Genomic DNA, 22,837 nt, shown 5'->3' on the forward strand with positions numbered 1-22,837 from the left:
AAAAAAGGTGTGTTCCTTTAATCAAAATATAAAAACTAATGTTTATTCAAAGAGAGCAGAGCAGGCATTGCTGGTTGGTGCTCTAAGGGACCCGGGTTGGGCAGCCCTGATTTAAGGTCCTAGAAGGACTTACCATGGTGGTGTAAACCCTGGTTTGCTTAGACTTTGCAGTCGGCAGATTGCTCTCACATCTAACGCTAATAGATGTTGTGACATGAGCTGCTGTGGAGATGGACGCCTCAGTAGGTGCTAGGTGGAGCCGTTTGTCTTGACGTGAAGTGGTGGAAAGACAAATCCACTGAATCTAACAGCAGATTTGTAAACCGGATGCACTTCAACCTCAGTTTCATTCAGCAGGTGTGTTTGCTGTGAATCACTGAGAGACAAGAAGTTTGTTTATTCCCTGAAACTGTATACAATGCTTTCCTAGTGGAAAGAAAACTTGTAAGATACAAGTCTAATAAGCCAGTTTATTCTCAAAATGTCAGCAAAAACGTGAGGTTTTCCACATTTTCCTCTTTTACATTTTCAAAGTAACTCCTGCTAAAACTATTGTTTCTAACTTTTTTTTAGAGGTTGTGAACAATTTCTGCATGAAGACACTAGAATGTCATTGTACTGGTTGCACTGACAATAAAGGGAATTCTTTAAAACTCCCAAATTGGTTCCCAATGCTCCTTTAATTATGATTATGGTGTTTTAGCCAAAAAAAAAAAAAAAAGTCGATTTCTAGGACATAGCTTCTGTAGAGAAGCAGTGGTTCATCAGAAATTTGACTCTGAGTTGTGGCCGCTCCTTTCCCATCAGCCATCTGTGTACCTGCTCTCCTGCTAGCTTACAGCCCCTCACAACCCCAAGCTAACACTATTGCTAACAAAAATGAAGAGCAACACGGGAGCTATCCAGATGTATAGTTTTGAGTCAGATGCTAGATTGAACGAGGAAAACATGGATCTATTTGTATGCAAGTGGAGGCCATTCTAAGTTATATGTCACACATTTAAGCTCTTCCAAGAGAATGGTGCTGTCGGCTCCTGATTCACAATGATTGGATAAAGAAGTACTCAAAAATGCATTTTTATATATCTCTTTCATTGTGAAAAAAATGTAATTAACAACACTAAAAACAGGCTTTTAATCAAAGTAGGTCGTTAATTCGTTAATTCATTAGAAAAACAGTTCTGATATTGAAATGAAAATACACATCAAGGTGTTAATGACAGAGGGTGGTACGTCCAACAGGATTCCAGTAGAGGAACACAGAATTGTGTCATCTGAAATGCACAGAGCACATCCAAACAACTGGTCTAGTTTACCAGTACATCTGTGCCATATGGGTTGAAAGTCCCAAATTAAAGGTGGAAACTGCCCACAAAAATGAAGCGTGATTGCTCTAAAATCTTGAAGAACCTTTCAACGAGGCGGTGGAGAAAGCTTGTACTCAAAATGCTAAATTACGTTGCAAAATTATGAAGTCCAGTCTGTGGGCCAAATGTGTCCCACATTCAAATTTCTGCTGGCCTTAGGATCCTGTCATAGAGTCAAGAATATGCTGTCCCCAGCACTTTTTAAGAATTTCTTGATTGTGATTGGCTAAATTCTGTTGAAACCCAAGTTAACCCAAGTTAACAACATCAGAGCCTTTGGGGTCAAATGGGAGGAAAAGATGTGTTTGTTTCTGTGATCCAGAATCATAGTGTTTGTACTTCTAAATAAGATGATTAATGCTGCGTTGATAAAATCGATTAATTGATCTGAATCAATTTAAGCTTAATATATCAATAATTGATTCATAAAAATAGTGATTGATCTAATGCATAATGCTAAAGTCTGCTAGCTTGATGCTAATGTGTAATGGAATTTCCCATTGAACAGCTAATGCTAACCCTTGTGCAACCTAAACATTTCAAGGTGGAACTCAAAGGCTTCTCACTGATACATTTCAACAGTTGGAGTCTTTATACTAATTTCTCTGAAATTAAGGACTTTTTGAACCAGTTTGATGAAAAATTTACTGTTGTTGCAATCTCAGAAACTTGGTTAACTGAGGAGAAAGAGTTATTAAACAAACTGGAGGGATATAATTTTTTCTTTCAAAATAGACTGAACAAAAGAGGGGGTGGGGTTGCCTTGTTTGTTCGAATGGGTCTAAAATGTAAAGTTATTCCACATATGTCCTTCTCAGTTGAAAATGAAATGGAATGTTTGACCATTGAAATTCAAAGGGAAAGTTTGAAAAATATTCAAATAAGTTGTATTTATAGAACCCCAGGTGGATGTTTGGATCAGTTCAATAAGAATATTTCTGAGTTGTTTGAAAGAAGAAGTAATAAGTTGAGTTTAGTCTGTGGAGATTTCAATATTGATTTGTTAAAAACTAATGATGATATAAAAACAACAGAATTTGTAAACACCATGTTTAGTTTAGGTTTTTACCCTCGGATATTAAAACCAAGTAGAATAACTTTAAACAGTGCTACACTAATTGATAACATATTCATGAACAAAACTGGCTTAAAAACAAAAAGTGGACTTCTTTTGACCGATATTACTGATCATCTTCCTATTTTTGTTGTAATTGAAATTCAAAACAATCAAAAAATTAAGAAAAATGAAACAATGAATAGTCTTTTCAGAGAAAAAACACCTTCAGCAATTGAAGCAATGAAAGATGAGTTGATGCAGTTTGACTGGCAAGAAATCTATGTTGATGATGTCAATGATTCTTATAGCATTTTCTTAGACATTTTCATGAGAATTTATGATTTCTACTGCCCATTGAAAACACATAAGAAAAAAATCTTAACCAAATCAAAACCTTGGATAACTAAAGGTTTGGAAAGTGCTTGTAGAAAAAAGAACAAATTATATCGAGATTTCATTAAAAACAAAACGGAAGAAAATGAGACAAAGTATAAAACCTACAAAAATAAATTAATAAGTATACTGAGAAAACAAAAAAGATCCTATTATGACAAGTTACTGCAGAGATATGTGAAAGATATTAGAAGTACCTGGAAAGTAATCAATAACGTAATGGAAAAGAAAAAAGACAACTGTTTTCCAAATTATATTAAAACAGATAAAGTGACTATTGAGGACAAACAGGAAATAGTTAATGAGTTTAACAATTTCTTTGTAAATGTTGGTGCTAAATTGGCTGAAAAGATACCAGTTGTGAGTGACATGAAAAGCAAAATAGATTGCAATATGAACACAATGTTTCTGAGTGGAGTAAGTTCAAGCGACGTGCTTGAAGTTGTTCACCAAATGAAAAATAAGAAATCAACTGACTGTCATGGCATCGACATGTCCCTCATTAAGGAAGTCATTCACAGTATTCTTGAACCACTTACTTACATCTGCAATAAATCTTTCTCTAGTGGTGTCGTTCCAGACCTGATGAAAATTGCTAAGGTGGTTCCAATTTATAAAAATGGTAATAAGGAAACCATATCAAACTACAGACCAGTTTCACTGCTACCACAGTTTTCTAAAATTTTGGAGAAACTTTTTGCAGTTAGACTTGATGCTTTTTTGAGTAAATATGATTTATTAAATGAGAGCCAGTATGGTTTCAGGAGTAACTGCTCAACTGCACATGCTGTAATGGAGTTTGTGGAGAATGTTGCAACTGCCATTGATCAAAAATTAAACACAATAGCTGTTTTTGTTGATTTAAGTAAAGCATTTGATACCATTGATCACTCCCTTCTGTTACAAAAATGTGAATATTATGGACTTCGGGGTAAAACACATCATTGGCTGAGAAGTTATTTGGAAAATCGGGTTCAATATGTAACCATTAACAATACAGATTCTAATCTAGGAAATATTTTTTGTGGACTCCCACAAGGTTCTGTTCTCGGACCAAAGTTGTTTTCAATTTACATTAATGATATTTTTTTGATGTCAAAAAAGTTGAAATTCATTATGTTTGCTGATGACACTAATATGTTTTGCTCAGGACAAAATATTGTTGATTTGTTGAATGTTGTTGAACAGGAATTTAATTTGGTTAAAAAATGGTTTGATTATAACAAGTTATCTTTGAATGAAAACAAAACCAAATTTATGATATTTTCTGGAAATAGAAAGGTTGAAAATGTTAAATTATATTTAAATGGGGTAGAAATCCAATGTGTTAATGAAATAAAGTTCTTGGGAGTAATAATAGATGATAAATTGTCTTGGAAATCTCATGTAAATTATATAAAACACAAAGTCTCTAGATCTATTGGTATTCTGTTTAAAATCCGTGATGTATTGAACAAAAAGAGTTTGTTTCTTGTTTATTGTTCATTAGTTGTTCCGTATTTCTCATATTGTGCAGAGATCTGGGGAAATGCTGGGAAAACTATTATTGAATCATTGGTTAAACTACAAAAAAAGGCTATTAGAATAGTCAACAGAAAAGGATATTATGAACCAACAAATTCTTTATTTTATCTGAATAATAGTTTAAAATTAAAGGAAATTGTTTATGTCAAGGTCTTAGAAATTGTATATAGAGTAAAACATAATTTGGTTTCAAAAAATATACAGAAGCTATTTACTTTAAGGGTTAGTAAGTACAATTTAAGAGGTGTTTATTATTTTGAACAGGTTAAAGCTCGTACTAATGCTAAAATGAGATGTGTTTCAGTTCTTGGAGTAAAATTATGGAATCAATTGAGTGATGAATTAAAATTAAGTTCTTCACTTTTGCAGTTTAAAAAAAGTTTGAAACGTAAATGTTTGAATGATTACAACATACATATGTAACTTGTATTTGTAAATTGTTTTTTCTTTCATATCTGTTTCTTTGTTGATCAGCATAGATGTTTAGTTTTCAAGGAAAGGCATTGAATAAGCTTAATAAGCTTCTGCCTATTCCCTTTTTTTTTATTGGTTGTTTCTTTTTTATTGTATATTGTGTGAATTGTACACATCTGAACTTAACCAATAAACTTGACTTGACTTGACATTGATGCCTAAATAAATCTTTTTATAAGCTCACAGGCATGAATTTTACAAACTCCAATGGAAATATTTATAAAGTAACCATTTGCTCATCCTTTCTTCTTCGGGAACAAAGTGTAATGCTATAGCGCAGCTGCCACATAGTGGCCAAATTGAAACACCCTCCAGGAGAAGAACAACTGTTTGAGAATCAATAAAACACTGTATGCTATTAACAATCTCATTATAATTTAACTAATGCATTTCATAGTAAGTGAACTGCATCAGATTAATATGAATATTTTCCAAACATATATTTGGATTAATATATTTATATACAAATGGGTTTAAATGTGTAAACCTGGTAAACTCAAATCAAATAAGTGGATCAAAAGAAGGAGAAAAAAAATTGAATCAAATCGATCCAGGCTCTGGTGGATTTGATGAATTCTGAAAATTATTGGCGATACCCAGCAATAAAGATGACTATTTCTGTTACTTTGATGTTCACAACATTTACATTTGAAGGTTAGTAGTATTTAATAGAGAATAATATGTCACATGAACCCAAATTCAATGTTGAGGCAAGTAATCCTGGTCTAAATGTATTTATTTTCTTCTGTTCTATAAGAATAAATGAAAAAGACAAAAAAAGGTTAACGTCATGGAAGGAGAAGCTGCTTCTATAAAAAAAGTTTCCGTCAAAGGGGTACGCTCATGCAAAACCCCGACCGCCACGTGCGTAAATCTTTGTTACAAGTAGGACACGAGGCAATGGTTTACCGCATTGATGCCAATCTTTCAAACTGGAACAATCGAGGGCCAGTTCCAGCCAAATCTGCTGATAACTTGAACAGGCACCGTGTAAATGAGATAGTTCACAAAGATTCAGTTTCGAGCCCATAAAAGTGAGATTTTGGATGTGAGTGTGTGTGTGTGAATACAAATCTTACTTTTTTGTTCCATGTGGCTTAAAGAAAAAAAATGTTTTTATTGCATGTTAAGTTAATTTTTACTGTCTTTATCGATGTAGTTTTTAGTCTTGTGTCTGAACTATGACTTTGTAAATAAAGTCTATGTACTGTACAGTTATCTATATTTTGTAGTTAACAGAGAGCATGACAACCAAAACACATTTTGCAACAAACATTTCAGGATCAAATTATCTTGAACACAAATTCAGTAAAAAGTTACAACATTTTTATAACAAGAACAGCATTACACATGTAGGAACACTGCCTCTTTCTTCACTCCTGTCAATACTCTGACTAGTGTAAGTCAAGCAAACAACCGGTTAACGTTATGACAACACCAAGCTGTGGTCAGACCGTGCCTTGCTAAAGGGTACCCAAGCTAATGCAGCTTGGCAACAGCTGAGCTTCACTCTATTTTCTGAGAAATTGATATAAAAATTCATTGATGTAGCAGACGTGATTCTGGAAAATTCTTTATTTGAGCATCACTTTTACAAGGACAACGTATCAAATAGAAAACATTGTTAAAAAGAAAATTAGTTCAGGGAATTTTTTTAACACAGCTAAACATATTAAAACAAACATTTTTTTAAGAGAAATGTGTTTAATATCTTAGCCTTAAGTACGCATTATTTCATGATGACAAATATTGAGTTACATTATGGAACTGACGATTGTAAAAGAAAAAAAGCAGTTAAAAGAAAAGTTTAAAGGACATTTAAAAAAAATAATAATTTTTGTTATAAATGACAAAAAACCCTCTTTTTTTAACTACTTTCAGAGAAATCGTTAGCCTTTTTTTGGTAAAAAATCTGGTGTAAATAACCAAAGCAGTTAAAGCCAATACAATAAATAAAAAGGCACATTTAAAAAAATAAAATCCCTCCTTTTCTATTCATCCAAGCAAAGAGATGAACATGACTACGCCCATGAACTGTGTGAAGAGAATGATTGGAGTGAAGAAGGACCACACCGGCCACAGTGCAATGTTAAAGCTGCAAGACAAACAAAAGCAAAGTGTTAATGTCAGGAGTAAAACAAAAAAGAAATCATTTACTGTTGTCTAAATAGGGCTGTTACTCTTGGTTTAATACAGCGTTTAAAAATATATATATATATACATATACTGTATATATATATATATATATATATTAACTTTAATAACCTCTGGATAAACAGTAGATTTTTTTGAAGCTGTCCTTGTTGAGGTTTTCTGTAAATAAAAGCATAGACCCTGTTCATGTTGAAATAACAAAGATCATATCTAACTAAAGATGCTCCACTCTGTCGGCAGTTCCAGAACTCTCATAACAAAACGTCTTTTTTTTTTAAGTTCATTTACACAAACATCATGTGAAGAAAACAAAAACAAAATTAAGTCAAATATGACCACGATAGTTGAGTTTAGAACAATTTTAGAAGAAACCATAATAGCAAATCAAATTTAACCAAATTTATAATATTAAAAATTTTTTTAATAAAAATATTGTTTTGTGCTTTAATGTTGACTTATTTTGAGGTGTGTGTTTTTGGGCCACTCTTCGTGTAAAATATAGGAAATTAAAAAATAAAAATCATTTTTTTTTTGTTTTTCGTCAAGATCAAAGAAATTAGAAAAAAACACTATCCATTTTAAAAGTATAGTTGGTACATATTGTAAGTACTACTTTTGAGTGTTAGCTTGAGTACTTTTAAGTTTAGGATTTATTTTCACAACTTAAAAGAACTCTTCCACAATTTTTGGAACTAATTCCACCTCCCCTTTGCCTTTTCTCTGAAACAAGATTTCCAAATTCCCTGAAGCTCATGTCAGTGGCTCACATGGAGATGTATGCCAACACTGCTGACACCTGAGAGCATGTGTGTGGACTAAGTACGCAAACAAAGACCACGTATGCACCATTTCCTGCACTTTAACTCCTCACAAAGGAATATTGTGTGCTAAAACTCTGCAGCTCACTCAGAGTTTTGCTGCTCAGCCTTTAGCTTGTCTCATTAAATTGTCGTGGATGTAAATTACTGCAGCAATTTACAGCAGTTGAGTGTATTTGGGGGCTCAAACCCTCTAATTGATTGAGCTTTACTTTCATCATGGAGGCAGTAAAAATGATTTCTCACATTTTTATATTTTCTGACCCATCATGTAGAAGATTATGTAAACGTTAGGGTGTTTTAGCTTCGTCTTCTCTACTCCCGAGCATCTCCTCTCAGAGCAGAGCGAACACCTGAAGCAGGACCTGCTGTTACGTGACTCAAGGCTCAGATTCTATCCTTGTTTGAGCTGAGGGCTTTATCTGAGTCTGCTTTTTTTCCCTCTACAAGATCCTTTATTCTGAAAAGAGAGAGCTGATGTATTATGTTACCCTTTCCTTCTTATTACAATAGTAAAACAGAGACAAAAAAAAAACATTTAGTTCTATTTAACGTATTTTTCTAAGTATAAATGGCAGTTTAAAGAGAAAAGTGTGAAGTTTCTGAAAAAATCTGCCAAGCCCGGCATAATATGTGTTCACTTTAAACGTGATTCGCGGGTCAAATATGCATCCCCTGCCTCTCCTACGATGTGCGTCAAAATGTGTTCATAAACTTGACGCTCTGGTCAGGTGTGAGAGAAGCTGATGTTAAGTTTTTCGCCTCATCTACACGGAAGCATTGACTGTATATCTCATTTACAATAGACACGGATGAAGTGGAGAGATCAGGTTTATTTTATTTTTTTGAACAGCTCTACAAAAGTACATCTTCATGAGATCATTCAGTTTCTACTGCAGGAGCAGCATCTGGACAACGGCACTTTCAGCGGTATTACAGTGTTTCTGTGACCCAATTTATTGACTTGCTGTTCTGCGTAAAGTTAAGGAAGAGAACGATCAGACTCTCCTCCATTTTTAATTTGGGACAGCACTTCCTCTTCTGGTATGCTGTCAGTACCAAATACTGATATACACACACCTACAGTGCCCCCTAGCGGTTGTTAGTAGGAGTATAGTGAAAAATCAATTTGGCGATATATCGCAATATTTTTGGTGATACTTGTATCGATTTAAAATGCAAACAAGATGATATTTAGCTAATTTTTTATGAGCGTTCTTCAGCGTCTGACTTTTGTTTTCCACCTAAAACCTTGACCACTAGTTGGGAGCACACCACACCGAGCCTCTTTGAACAGCTCTACAGCAACCAAAACTACTAGATCTCAAACCGAAACTCTGTGCCACGTTGTTGCCAGTCTGATATAAAGACAAGGATTGCGGTGCTTCGTTGCAGCTCAGGTAAGAACGAGTGAAGAAGTGACTCCGCACAGCAGGTCAAGCACAGAGCCTCAGTCAAAATGCTGTAGGCGAAGACGGTCACCGCAAACAGCTCAGAATTACAAAAGTAGTCTGGGGATATATCGCGATACATATTGTATTGTTAGACTCTTGCCAATACACCCCGAGTTGTTAGTGGGAAACAACTGCTAGAAGGCAACTGGTTGTTAGTAGAAAAATAATAAATATAAGCAGATTTTTTTTTTTAATAACATATAAATTGCTACTAAGTTTAAGTCACACCCCTGGAAAAACTATGCAAAAAAACTGTGACTTATACTCTGAAAAATAAATAAATTCAATGATGGTGATCATAAAAGCAGACCTCATTTCCTCACTACTGCTTTGGTTTCCATGTTTATTAATTTGATTTAAAAAATCGATTGTTATTTTTGTTTGTTGCTTCACAGTCAGGAATTTGTGCTTCATCTAAAAAAAGATAAAGTGAAAAAGAAACATGCTGTACACTGTAAAACAAATCAATATGTATTAACTGGAGAACTTGAGTGACGTCTGCACTTCAAGTGTCTTTATCAAAAGGTTCTGATGGTAAGATGTTAAAGTCGAGTGCAGTCGATTGTTTTGTTTTTGTTTTCCCAGGTTTACCTGCAGGACGCAGCGATAAAGGCTGCAGTGGTGACGGGAGGAATGGCGGGGTACTCTTGGTCGTAGTGCGGGATGCCTTTGAACCACTCCAAGTACACAATGCAGAACATTGCCAGAGTCAAGCAGATCCCAAGGAGTGTCAAGCCAACATTGAACCACCAGCTGGGAAATAAAAGGTGAGACCCATTTATACCAACAATTGTTGACTGTCTATAGAAAAACACAAAAAAGGCTTACGTCACAGAGGGTTAGACAACAGTGACAATACACCTTTATAAAGCCCACAATGGGTTTACTGTAGACTCAAGTAAGAGCTGAGCACAGCTCGAGGTTTTTTTTTGTCTACTTATTTATACACTCACCTTTTGATTTCGTCGCTTTCCAAAACGACGTGAAAGAAATCCACATAGTAAGTGACACCAGCAGATGCAGCGATCCAGAATACGGAGTGTTTATTGATGCGGGGAAGGGGTTTCAAATCTTTCTCCTCCTGGCCTAAAAGGTTCAAACAGATCACAACCATTAAAAGACTTTGTATTTAGGAGAAAGTAATTTTCATTAGGAATTCAAAAAACTATAAAAAAACAACAATACGATCTAACACAGATTATTTAAAACAAAAAACAGAAATAATCTAAAAAATATATATATAATAACACAAAAGCAACAAAGCTGACTTGCAGGAAGGGTTATCTGGCTTCCCAGTTGCCAGGTTTGCTCCCACAAGTTCACATCCACACAGGAGATTATTCTGGCCTTAATGAGCAGACCTCTTCCTTACAGGTTTAAGCAGCTTTACAGGTTAATTTAATAGTTTTCTCTGAGATAAGCTTCCCCTTCAGAAAGCTATTAATCTCTATCATTTTCCGGTTGATTAAACGTATCAGAAGCTGCTGTTGGCTGCCGAAGTGGCTCAGCGTGCTGGACTACCCTGCTCAGAGATCAGCCTGAACTCAGCAGCTTAGACAAATGTGTCTTTTCATTAAAAAGCTATGCATAGTGAAGCATTATTGTGTGATGGTAATTTTGCAGAAACTTTACCTTGTGGAAAGTCATGTAGGGAAAATAAGCATGGACTCATTTTTTTTTGTAGGACAGTTTTTGAGTTTTTCCAAACTCGATTCCATACTGATGGAATCATGTCTGATCCTGAAAAAGGATAAACTAGCTCAGAAAAGGGGAGTTTGTTACCTATTCCAGAACCACAATTACTCCTCATCGACCCTTCCTGCAGCTTTTGGGTTTGGCTGTCCAGCTGCAAATGCATTGCCTGACCATGACGCTTTATTGCTAGAATAACATCTACTTTCCAGAAGGATGCAATTCTTGCACTGCATAGTCATTAGTTTGATAGAAATGCACATAAATCCTTAAAGTCCAACTTCAACTACATTTTTGTTAATTGTAAAATTGTTATCAGTGGTCTTTAAATTATGATTATGCTAATTTAATCTTGAATGATTATATATTTGTCCTCTACAGGGAGTGCAGAATTATTAGGCAAATGAGTGCTTTGACCACATCATCTTCTTTATGCATGTTGTTTAAGTCCAAGCTGTATAGGCTTGAAAGCCTACTACCAATTAATCATATTAGGTGATGTGCATCTATGTACTGAGAAGGGGTGTGGTCTAATGACATCAACACCCCATATCAGGTGTGCATAATTAATAGGCAACTTCTTTTCCTTTACCAAAATGGGTCAAAAGAAGGACTGTTGTTCTATATTAAGTGATATTCTTAAGTGTTTTATAATTGTTAATTATTTTTAACAATGTAGAGGCTTGTAATATTGTGATTTTTTCAATGTCCTGTTACTTGAATATTTTACCCATAAGCTCCACACAGCCAGTGTAATGCAGTTCTTGTAATGATTCGAAGCTGACAACGAATTTGTTCTGTCAAAACAATCGAGAATCGCTGGATTTCTGCCACAGAAGGCCTGAAAGCCTGAAACTTTCCACTGTATACATTACATTCGTTTGTGTAAACATGTTACATTTACCACAAATGTTCTGATTTTCAGTGAAAGATTAACATATTTATTTTTATTCAATGAAAAAACTTAAAATGGTGAGAGAAGAAACTCCACTGGAGCAAACAACCAAAATAAATAATCTACCAGGCAGGTGGATTAAGACAGGATGTAGCAAGAGATGGGAGCTTTAGTTACTTTTAACACCAACAAAAGAAATATCGGACTTCTTAAAACTGCTCCTTCCACTACAACAAATCTACTTAAGTGAAGAAACTAGCAAAAACGGCACGTTTCTAAAGGAGGGATAAAAGAGGCTTCGACTGACAGAAAACTTCATTAGCAGTCAAGTTTTCCGTTGTCGTTTCTATAACTTACTCTTTTCGTCTTCGACACTTGTTGCAGACGTTTGCATTAAAAGGTCCGCATCTCTCTTGAACCTGTTCCTCAAGGCTGACAACTCATTTGAATTAATCATTTTGATGATCAATTCACATTAGCCCTGCGAGCTAAAAGTCCTAGCGTTCCTAGCTAGTACTCTCTGGGTCGCACTTTTGTGACGTAGACACGAGCGACGAGTGGAGTTTAAGTAGAAAGAAAAGAAAAATGCATTACCAAACATGTCAGCAAGCTTACACACTGTAATGTATTTACTAAAATAGACGATAGTAAACATTTCACGTAAAATATTTACCGTAAAAGGGATGTAATTTGAATAATTGGCGTTTTTTATTTAACACATGAAACTAGCCAATCCAAAGTCAGGATTCAACTTTTTAATACATAAAACGAACACGCAAAGCATTTTAGAACAATAAATTATATAACCTTTAATATTTTATACTACTTAAACTTTAATAGTAATTTATTAGAATGAATTCAAAGCAGACAAAAAAAACAATGAAGCTGTCAGTATTTTTTTATTTACCTTCTCTTAAGGCAATTTAATCGGAATTTATTGCAAACTTTCACATGCAATTGAAAATATTTGATACTTCTGCTTTTCTTCTGAAATCATGTGTTATTTACATAGAAAAAGAAAATATTTTACAGTTTCAATCCATCTATTTTTTTAACAGTTGATAGAAGTGTTACGCTTAATCGCTGAATCGATTTATTTCTTCAATCAACCGGGTCCATCTGTCTGAAGCAATTTGAATCAACCTACACACTATAAAACTTTATATTTAACTAAAAAAATGTGCCAATATTGTTAAAACAAATTATAACAGGCATTCTTATTTATTTATTTTTGAAGAATAAAATCAAGCTAATAAAACAAAGCAGATTACAGTATTTGAAAATATTTTGGTGACATTTCATTCAGAGGATTCTAATGATAAACATTTAAAACTTTTATTTACTTGTTGACATGGTAAGGACATTTACTTCACTGTGTTGCGCACTTTAGCTTAAAATAAAAAAAACTACTAGCCCAGTAGACCAAAAATATAATAATAATACAAGCAAACCTGAGAAACAATGACTACAGCTCAGAGTATGCAATCTACTCTTCCAGGTGAGCAGCATGATGAATGAGCATCAGTGTTAGGCCAACAGGGATTAGCAGGGCTTCATAAACCTGGATGGATTTCCTTGTTGTGTGTGCGTATGTATCACATAAAAACTGCTCTTTCTAGAGGTGGAAAATCAGAAAGCACCTTCACCTGAGGCAGACATCAAGCGTCCTGCTTCTATGGAGCTTCTGTGTGTCGGGCCAAGTGAACCTCGTTCGGGGTGCGGAGGAATGCGCATTAGCTTTGTCTCGGGTGAGAGTCAAATTTACCTCTCCCGTTTCCTTTCCACCCAAACTCCCAACATCCAATCCCACAGATAGGGTGCCGTTTCCCAGCATCACCGTGAGCTCGGAATGTGCAACAGGGCAGTCTTCCATCACTGGCACGCTGTATGGAAACTAGTAAGAAATGTCGCTGACCAGATTAAATGTAAAAAAACATTGAGGGGAAAAAAAATAATGGGAAAACAAGTCATTCATGAAAAACTATAAAACCATTTAAACTTTTGCCATTAATGTAAAAACAAAATGACTCACTGTTGCAACAGATTTTATTTTGAAAAATGTACAAGATAGTTGATGTTGCAAATCTAATGTACAAGTTTAACTCTGTCTTTAAGAACTCTAAGCTTGGGATTTTTGGTGATCTTTTTGTTGAATGTAGAAATCAGTTGGTCTTCTGTTTTAAAATTCCTCTCTCCGGTGAAAGAGTAATAAGCTGCCAACACCTAAAACGTGAAAGAAGCTTGGATTAACCAGAAATCAAGATTTAACTGATCGTTTAGATGAGGAATCCAACAGCAAAAAAAGAACAACTTTATAATCAATCAGCCTCACTTTCTTCTTGAGCCTTTTGGTAGACAGTTCCTGGTCAGGTGCTCTGCGGAGAAGCGCCACGATGGTTCCCTTCCAGTGGAATTTTCCTGAAAGGAGAATCAGAAAAATAAACAACCAATTGAACACTTTTGTAAAGTTAAGGATAACACTGACATCTACTGGACTTCAAATAAAATATGACCATTTATTGACCATGACCCACTGCCATGGTCGTATTCTGCGTTCCCACCAAACGCAATTCATGAGGTAGAAGAGAACAGTTTCAGTGTTAAGTCAAGGGGACAGACATGATCTGAGGTCCTGCAGCGTAATTTGAGCGACGCATGGCGCGAGAGTTTAAATATCTGAATTTAGGTGAGGTCGCTGCATTGCATCAACCAACCAGAGACTCAGCTTTGGGCATGTGACAGTTTCAGCGACTCTCTCAGCAGGTAGAATGCACATGCAATAATGCGGGCACTTTTGACCTAAAATTCCATCCAATTTATTAACCTGCTTGATCTGTGGGGCTGCTGAAGCTAAACCCAAACATGGAGACGTGTTTACTGATGTTTTTGTAGAACTCTTAACAATAAATAAACCTGTTTTCTCAACATCATCAGTGTCTTTCGAGCATTGGAAGTGATATAAACACAGACACCGCTCCATGTTGGGATCAAACTAAAAACGTTTGCTGGTAGCTCCTCCCACATGCATCAAGGTCAGGAACACATTCTTGGACAGACGGCGAGCAGCGAATTCTTTAATTAATGTGTTGTGTCTAGAGTTGACTTACCCTGAGAAGCAGCTTCATCATCAGCCTCATCTGACATCTCAGCATCATTTGCCTCTGTTCCAACCTTAACTGGAAAATAGATAAACAGGTCTTAAAATCTTTATTAAAACAAACAAAACTGTTGTGATAAGTAAAAAAAAAATGTATTTACTCTTTTTTTTGGCAGAGGTTTCATTTTCAACACCATTTTGTTCTTCATCTTCTGCTTCTTTGCGTTTTCTTTTCCCATCCTTCTTCTTCTTGCCTGCTTGGCTTTCAGTCTGCTCTTGGGATACTTGTTCTTCAACGAATTTTGGAGCTTTTCCGTTCTTCTGCTGGCGGGCCTCTTTGCGCTCCCTTTTGTTCATCTTTTTCTTATTCTTCACATCTTCGTGGTCAAGCTGATTTTGGGTTCCGTTAGTGTTTCCTTGGACTTCAGCTACTGTCTCTGTGTGCTGCTGTGTGGCATCCGGAGCCTGGGGTGCAAAACATTACAGACGAGTAAAGAAACACAAAAATATTAGTTTCCCTCCACAAAACTGGAATCTAACTTATCTATAACACTTAGTGAGAGCACCGTGAAAAATAAAAGGTATTGGAAAAAATTTAGTTTTCAGCCCTTAAATGTCCTATTAATAATATTTTCCATATTTATTTCCATTGAAGCTCAGGCTCCACAGCCAATAATTTAGTGTAATATTTACTTTAACAGACAGGTAACAACCAAAAACAGCTACTTACATTGACTGCAGCAGCAATTATGTCCCACACTTCATCGTGAAGGCTTGTGTTGGATATTCTTAGACTGTTTTTCATCCAGTTCTTTGAGGAGAAAAAACATCAACAATAATCAATTTATAAGAATTATTTTTATAATTTTAGTGATAAAAACCAAAACTAGTCTTAGAAGATTTCGTGACACACACCTGAAACTTGGCTTTTTTCCTGGGAACGTTGTCGTATGCACTCACTTGCTTGAGCACATCTCTCAACTTGGGACTGATGCCAGGTTTGTTCATGGCTTCATGGATTCTCTTCAGGAATAGACACAAAGTCAGGATAAGAAAATATATTTTTCCCTTTTTTTTTCTTGACATATGAACAAATTGTAGAAATGTTTACCTGCATCCACTGCTGTTGTTTGACATCACCTTTGTTTGCCTTGGCCTCAAAGCCTTTCCCCCCATACTTTTGGTCTTCACTGATACATTTAACGTGATTCATATAGTCGTCACCCCTAGGTAATACACAGTCACATGAAATGTAATACTAGGTCACGGTGTTCAATGTGTGTTAGAATGGCATAGAGTAGAATCAAAGCATAAGACATCTTAATAATATTGTATAGCAAACATAATCAGCCCAATAAAAAAACACAGAGACCCAAGTTCTCCATCTGGCTGACAAAAAGAACACTTTTCAAAATCATCAGTGAAAAATTAAACGGAAAACATCTGTGTAATTTTGAATATAAATTATTTTATTATTTTCTTAATAATGTATTTAAAGGTTAATAAAAAATAATATATTCCACTGACTTTTACTCAAGTAAGGCCCTCTATGTTGACATATAGGGATATAAATGAGTTATTTGTTCATTTACTATTAATCAGGTCAATTCCCCTGATTTAAATCATGTTTTGAGTTGATTTAAGGTCTTAAACTTTTATATTTTGGGCTAATAAATGGGAACTATAATAATTTAATAATAATCTAATAAAAATTCTTTTTGAAGCACAGCTTTGTTGTAAATACTTAACAAATGATCATATGTGAACCATTATCCTTTATCATCGAGTGACTGATTTACTGCGTTAACGTTTGTCCACCATAACAAAACTTGATTTAAAAAAAATAATAATTAATTTAAAAAAAAAGGTTAATAACAGAGAATACTAAATCAAGCTAACACGAAATATTGAGAACTGGAAACCAACCATGACCCCCTATGCTGGGGCAAATACGACATTGTTCGCTACAATATTTTGTAATTTTATAAATAACACAATTGGGCTTACCAAAAATCTTGTCCGCAGTCAATACAGGACAACACCTGACACCCCCGACAAATGTTCACGTGTTTTTCGACCTGGGCTTTTTTCAAAGATTCACCACACGCATTGCAGGTGAAGAACACCATATTTGACCACGTTGTCCGCAGAAACACAAGCCTTTGTCTGAACTAGCACAGTGTAGACCTTGAACAAGCTAAATGAGCAAAATAACAGAGACCACTACTATTAAAAAGACCGACCTCAGACAAGCTAACGAATGCTATCCGAATTCTGGTGAGTAATTAAAACGGGTTCTAAAGATATACAAAAATGCAACTCGTCAAATTAAATATATAACGCTTTAAATTCAGTTTTAAGCGTAAACATGCGGATTCTCCAGTCTAAACTTTTGAAAACACACGTGATTACATTCCTTGGGGCTACAGTGCCGATAGTCCGAAGAAAAAATGTAACTGAAAGTTAGTTCCGCGATTTAAAAAAAAAAAAAAGTATTTTATTTTATTTTACGCTGCAAAAAAAGAAAGTAGTGGGATACAAACAAAACTTCAGAAATAATCATACATCTTTTTTAGAGTTTTGTATAAGATTATTTTGTTTCCTCCGAGGGGTACATGATAAGCGTTGTACCAGGAAGTGACGTAATGTTGTTAAACTCGAGTGACCCGTCATCCCAATAAAAGAAGAATGATTTTGGGACCCCTCTGTGGGTATCGACAATAGTAACAAATGTAAATAAACGTCTATATAAAGGTTAGCTGTTTGTTATCTGTAATTATTTATCAGTTGTCATTGTAAATGTCTCAAATAGCGATGCTGTTAGCTTAGTAGCAAGTCCAATTTTTGCATGAATGGTCTTGCGGCGATTGTTCAGCTAAATTGAAAGTTGTTTAAACAATACATGGACTGCAGTCTGTGGCAAATTACTCGAATTCAACTCTTTTAACAACTTCTACTTTTGACTCGTGTAAACTTAAGTAATTGTTGTAGTTTTTAATATTGTTGTTGTGTGTTTCCTGATGAAAAGGGTGGAAGCTGAGGGATAATGGATACCCTGTCCAGCCATAGCTCCTACCTCCTGCAGCAGCTCCAGGAGCAAAGAATCCAAGGGCTGCTTTGTGACTGCATGCTGGTGGTTAAAGGTGTCTGTTTTAAAGCTCACAAAAATGTCCTGGCTGCCTTTAGTTCCTACTTCAGGTACTTTTATGCCTTTCTTTGACCATAACAACACCTTTGAGTTGCTACAGTATCACCACGTTTTTATGTTTGTTTTTCAGGTCATTGTTCCAGAATTCTCCCAGTCAGAAGAACGATGTGTTTAACTTGGTCATCCAAGATGTCAGTGGCATTGGCCAGATATTGGACTACATGTATACCTCCCACCTGGACATCAACCAAGAGAACGTACAGGCCCTTCTAGACATTGCACAGAACTTACAAGTCCCAAACGTTCAGAATTTGTGTAATGCTTTTCTCAAACCTTGCCCCCCACCTGTGGAAATGCATTCATTCACTCTCCCAGGAATGCTAGGCTCAGAGCACGATTGCCTTCTGGGAAGCAGCCTGACTCAAGACGTCAACCTCCACTGCCCCACAGAACCTTCGCGGTCCAATTTTTACAGTGAAACCGAACATGCCAGAAGAATGCCGGTTTCCTTACCCAACAGCAGCTCTAACTGTGACATGTCTAGCTCCTCCCAACCTGCGGAAAAGCCTCTGCACCATGGATACAAGCTGCGTAATTTCTACAGTAAGCAGTACTTCAAGCTAAGTGCAATTCAGACAAACAATGCTGCTTCAAATCAAGGTCCAGGCCCTTTGATGATGGCAGAGGAGCAGGCGTGTCAGCTTGGAATTACCCCCAGAGCCAGCGACACATCTGTGAGTTCAGGAAACCCACTAAGTTCTCCTACATCATCTGCATCAGCAGAAAAAAAAGATGTCTCCTCTTTAACGCCCTCTGACAATTTAAACACTCCCAACACAGATTTGGCTGATTCTCTAAGCAACAAGCCTGTTCGCCCAAAGAAGACAGTGTATCTGAAGAAATATAATTACCTCCGCTCCCAAAAGGCTCTTGAGGAAATGTGCAACAAGTCAGTCAGCGAACCTGTTCTCAGCTGCCCCACAGAGCACAATCAGGAAGAATCTGTGGTGCAGACAGAAACTCCAGAAGCTCCAGTTGAAACCAGCAGTGTAAGGAGAGAAGAGGTTTTGGAGACAGCAGAGGTCCAGCTCCCCAATCTGCCTGGAAGCCAAGATGAGCAGAATCTAAAGTCTGTACCGGGGCCTCCACAGCAGCCAGGACACAAGCAGTATTGCTGTGAGGTCTGCGGGAAGATCTTCAAACACCCAAGTAACCTGGAGCTGCACAAACGATCACATACTGGTAGAACCGTTTTGGTTTTGAATTTGGACATTAGCGACCAATTGTTAAATAAAGTCTCTTAAAATAGTCTTGAGACAAACAGTACATTTTGTATCATCTGTTGCAGGTGAAAAGCCTTTCCAGTGCAGTATTTGTGGAAAAAACTTCTCTCAGGTATTGGTGTTTTATTTTTCAAATCTTGGCCTGCTTTTTTTTAATTTTATTTTTTTAAAGATTACTATTTTACATTTCTGTTGCAGGCAGGGAATTTACAGACTCATTTGAGGCGACACTCTGGAGAGAAGCCATACATTTGTGAACTATGTGGCAAAAGGTAGCATACATTTTTTATAACATAAGGCAAATTCACACTGCCTTTGTCATTCATTTTTGTTGAATTTGATTAGTACAGACACTAGTTTTTTGGGGTAAGTGTTTTTATTTTAAAGGAGAATTTGCTCTTTATAGTTTAATCCTAACAACTAAAAAAAAAGGTTACATTATGAAACAGATTTCTGTGATATAGAAGATTAAATGATTTTTTTTTACTTACTTGTGATTTGTGCACAATGTCATTTTTTTTTTTTTTTTTTTTACTTAGCTTTACTGCAGCGGGGGATGTTAATCGTCACAAAGTAGTGCACACAGGAGAGAAGCCCCATCTTTGTGACATATGTGGTCGAGGTATGAGATATCCATCAGTCTTTACCAAACACTTAAAAATTGATCTGATGGATTATCAATCAGTTTGTTTGATTTTATATTTTCTGTTCAGGATTTAACAACTTGGGCAATCTGAAAGAACACAAGAGGACCCACGCAATGGACAAGATTTTCACTTGTGACCAGTGTGGCAAGTCCTTCAACACACACAGAAAGCTTCTGAAGCACAAAGCCCGTCATACTGGGGAAAAGCCCCACTGCTGTGCCACCTGTGGTAAAATAGTTTGATAATTCAAAATGATAATGTGTTTTATTTATACAGCACTTTCAAAAAGCAGGCAGCTAAAGCAAAAGGGTTGAACACCAAAAACATACAAGACAACAACACTAAAACAAGATAAATAAAAGATAATAAATAAAAAAATAGTAAAAGAAGTAAAATAAAAGTAAAAAGATGGTCCTTTATTCATCCCACGGTGGGGAAATTTCAGGGTTACAGCAGCATCACAAATAGAAAAATTAGACAATTTACATATTTACAAAGACAGCAAAGTAATTGTGCGCAGATACAAAAAAATAAATAAATAAAAATGAAAGAAGAAGCAATTGCACTGTGGTTTTAAAAGTGGGCAGCGACGGCGCTTCTCTGATGTACAATGGCAAAGTATTCCAGAGCCTTGGACTTGCACCCGCAAAGGCCCCGTCCCCTCTGAGCTTTCGCCTGGACCTGGGTGTCTCCAGAAGGAGCTGATCAGCTGATCTGAGACGACGACGTCCAGTTGGTTTTATTCCACTTATGTGCTAATTTGAGATTCCTAACCTTTTAAGGTGGCTTTTGACACCAGAAATGATCGCAACTCAAATATACGTATGTTTGGGTACCAATTAATTACTTGAAAAAAATCTATATTTTCAATAACAGTTTGTCAATATGGAACAACAGAAACTTTTGTTGCTGATTAGAAATTTGCTTAAACAAGCAGTTGACCAGGTGGGCCTAAGAAAGTGGCCATTGAGTGTCGATTTTAGCAGATGACCAATTATTACAACTTTTTAAATACATTTTCTTTGTATCATGTTCTATAATAAGTCTATAATTTGTCTTATTTGTAGCTGGTTTTGTTGTTCATGATTTGTCCAGGCAAATGCTTCGTTGGCTCAGGAGATCTGCAGCGCCACATCCGATCACACACCGGAGAGAAACCCTACATCTGCAGCACCTGTGGAAAGAGCTTCACCCGATCGGCCATGTTGAGGCGGCACAGAAACATGCACTGCAAAGGACCCTCTGTGGACAACATGGAGACCGTCAGTCCTGAACGGCCGCAGAATACAAGCCAAGCTGCCTCAGTCTCCAAACCCGAGCGCCGCGACAGAGCGCCAGCGGTCACACAGCATCCACACTTCCCTACCATGATGCCGAATCAGACGTTAGAGAAACCTTCACCCGCTTCTCCCTCATCACCAATGGCAGCTCCACATGTACAGACTCCACCCTCCAGCGCACACCTCAGTCCAGCATCCAACCCCCTTCCAGAGCTTCGCTCGCTAGTTCCTCATCACCTTCTGTCATCCAACCCTCAGGAGAGAAGTTCAGCCCTTCCTGCCACAGACCGCATAAAACTTGCTAAACATCATGGGACTCAAGAGGCTCTTTATGTTCCCTATGTGGAGAATGGTAATATGCCTTCAGACAGAGATGCAGCGGGGAAGTCTTACCTGCCTCCTGCAGACAGCAACGCCCTCACAGGGTCCAGCAGGCAGTTTAGATCAGGTGAAGGACAGTTTATCTCTAGTGTAACTCTGTGGGGTCTGGCTATGAAAACCCTGCAGAATGATAATGAAATGGAGCAGTGAATGTTGTGTTTGCTTTAGATACTAAAAAAAAAAAAAATACAAAATTAATGAAATTATTGCAGTTTTAAAAAGGTTTTACTGAATTAGTCTACATTTTAGTTATTTATTATGCAAGAATGGCTGGTTTAGTTGAAATAAAAAATAATTTAATTGCACAAAAAAAATATTTGTTTTCTGATTTTACTAATACAATAATTGATTTTTTCTGGTAATGCTGCATCCAGTGACGTTCCAAATGTTTAACATATTTCATCTTAAATCAGTCGACATGCTGAGGTGTGTTCATATGAAAGGAATGCATCCAGCTGTTCCTTCTGCGTCACTTTCAATTTAGCCTATTAGGTGTTTTTTTTTTTGTTATCTTATCTCTAATCAATCAAATCAAATACTTTATATTTCTGGTCAGAATTTCCTTTGCTGGCTGAATGCAGAGCAGAGAAAAACGATCACAAGTTAATTCAATACGACACCTATACACTCAGTAAAATACAGACGATGTATACTCAGACCTGCTGAAGCACGCAAATAAATATATAAATATATGAAGCGACATAATAATAAAAAAAATAATTAAGATACCACTGACAAGCTGTTTAGCTGTTGAATCCAAATCTACCATTGTTTTATTGGGCTCATACTCTTTAAAACAGGGATGTCAAACTCAATTACATAGGGAGCCAAAATCCAAAACACTCCTTATGGTCACGGGCCGAACAGGATAAACATTTATTGAACCCACTAAAACAACATTTTTTAAACTTCAAAAACCTAACTTAACATAACTAAGAATATTATTCCAGAATGAATCAGCTTAAGCCTTAATAACTTCCAATATTTTACTCTTGATAAAAATGTATTTTGTCCAAATTATACAAGTTAGAAATAAATGCAAGATAACATCAGGCTAAAAATGACAATAAAATAAAATGATCTGGGGGGCCGGATCTGGCCCCCGGGCCTTGACTTTAACACACGTGCTTTAAAACATGCTCAAAATGCATTATCTGTGGTTAATGTTTAAAA

The 22,837-nt window shown here is 36.2% G+C and overlaps 3 protein-coding genes across 6 annotated transcripts; 1 reads left to right on the top strand and 2 right to left on the bottom strand.

Moving 5' to 3' along the window:
- Window positions 1-6,372: 6,372 nt before the first annotated feature.
- Window positions 6,373-12,375, bottom strand: tmem128 (transmembrane protein 128). The gene is made up of 4 exons (XM_024269041.2): window positions 12,186-12,375; window positions 10,195-10,327; window positions 9,833-9,994; window positions 6,373-6,910 (listed from the first exon to the last, which is right to left on the bottom strand). Exons 1-4 carry the CDS (start codon window positions 12,283-12,285, stop codon window positions 6,811-6,813), a joined length of 495 nt encoding a protein of 164 aa, XP_024124809.1. The 5' UTR covers window positions 12,286-12,375; the 3' UTR covers window positions 6,373-6,810.
- A 1,481-nt stretch (window positions 12,376-13,856) lies between these two features.
- lyar (Ly1 antibody reactive homolog (mouse)) lies at window positions 13,857-17,358 on the bottom strand. The gene is made up of 8 exons (XM_024270422.2): window positions 16,933-17,358; window positions 16,037-16,151; window positions 15,841-15,948; window positions 15,656-15,736; window positions 15,087-15,390; window positions 14,936-15,004; window positions 14,161-14,246; window positions 13,857-14,051 (listed from the first exon to the last, which is right to left on the bottom strand). The coding sequence occupies exons 1-8, from the start codon at window positions 17,052-17,054 to the stop codon at window positions 13,914-13,916; spliced, it is 1,023 nt and encodes a 340-aa protein (XP_024126190.1). The 5' UTR covers window positions 17,055-17,358; the 3' UTR covers window positions 13,857-13,913.
- Window positions 17,359-17,527: 169 nt separating this feature from the next.
- zbtb49 (zinc finger and BTB domain containing 49) lies at window positions 17,528-22,543 on the top strand. Of its 4 annotated transcripts, none has more exons than XM_024270416.2 (8): window positions 17,528-17,657; window positions 17,954-18,123; window positions 18,204-19,315; window positions 19,422-19,468; window positions 19,555-19,628; window positions 19,896-19,978; window positions 20,070-20,231; window positions 21,099-22,542. In XM_024270416.2, the coding sequence occupies exons 2-8, from the start codon at window positions 17,972-17,974 to the stop codon at window positions 21,812-21,814; spliced, it is 2,346 nt and encodes a 781-aa protein (XP_024126184.1). In that variant the 5' UTR covers window positions 17,528-17,657; window positions 17,954-17,971; the 3' UTR covers window positions 21,815-22,542. The 4 variants fall into 4 exon arrangements, with proteins under 4 accessions (XP_024126184.1, XP_024126186.1, XP_024126183.1 ...); XM_024270418.2 differs by having other exon boundaries at window positions 17,536-17,679; window positions 20,070-20,147; window positions 21,099-22,543; XM_024270415.2 differs by having other exon boundaries at window positions 17,536-17,679.
- Window positions 22,544-22,837: the final 294 nt, after the last annotated feature.

This window comes from Oryzias melastigma, linkage group LG5 (assembly GCF_002922805.2).
Source record: "Oryzias melastigma strain HK-1 linkage group LG5, ASM292280v2, whole genome shotgun sequence".
In the NCBI taxonomy this organism is placed as follows: Eukaryota; Metazoa; Chordata; class Actinopteri; order Beloniformes; family Adrianichthyidae; genus Oryzias; species Oryzias melastigma.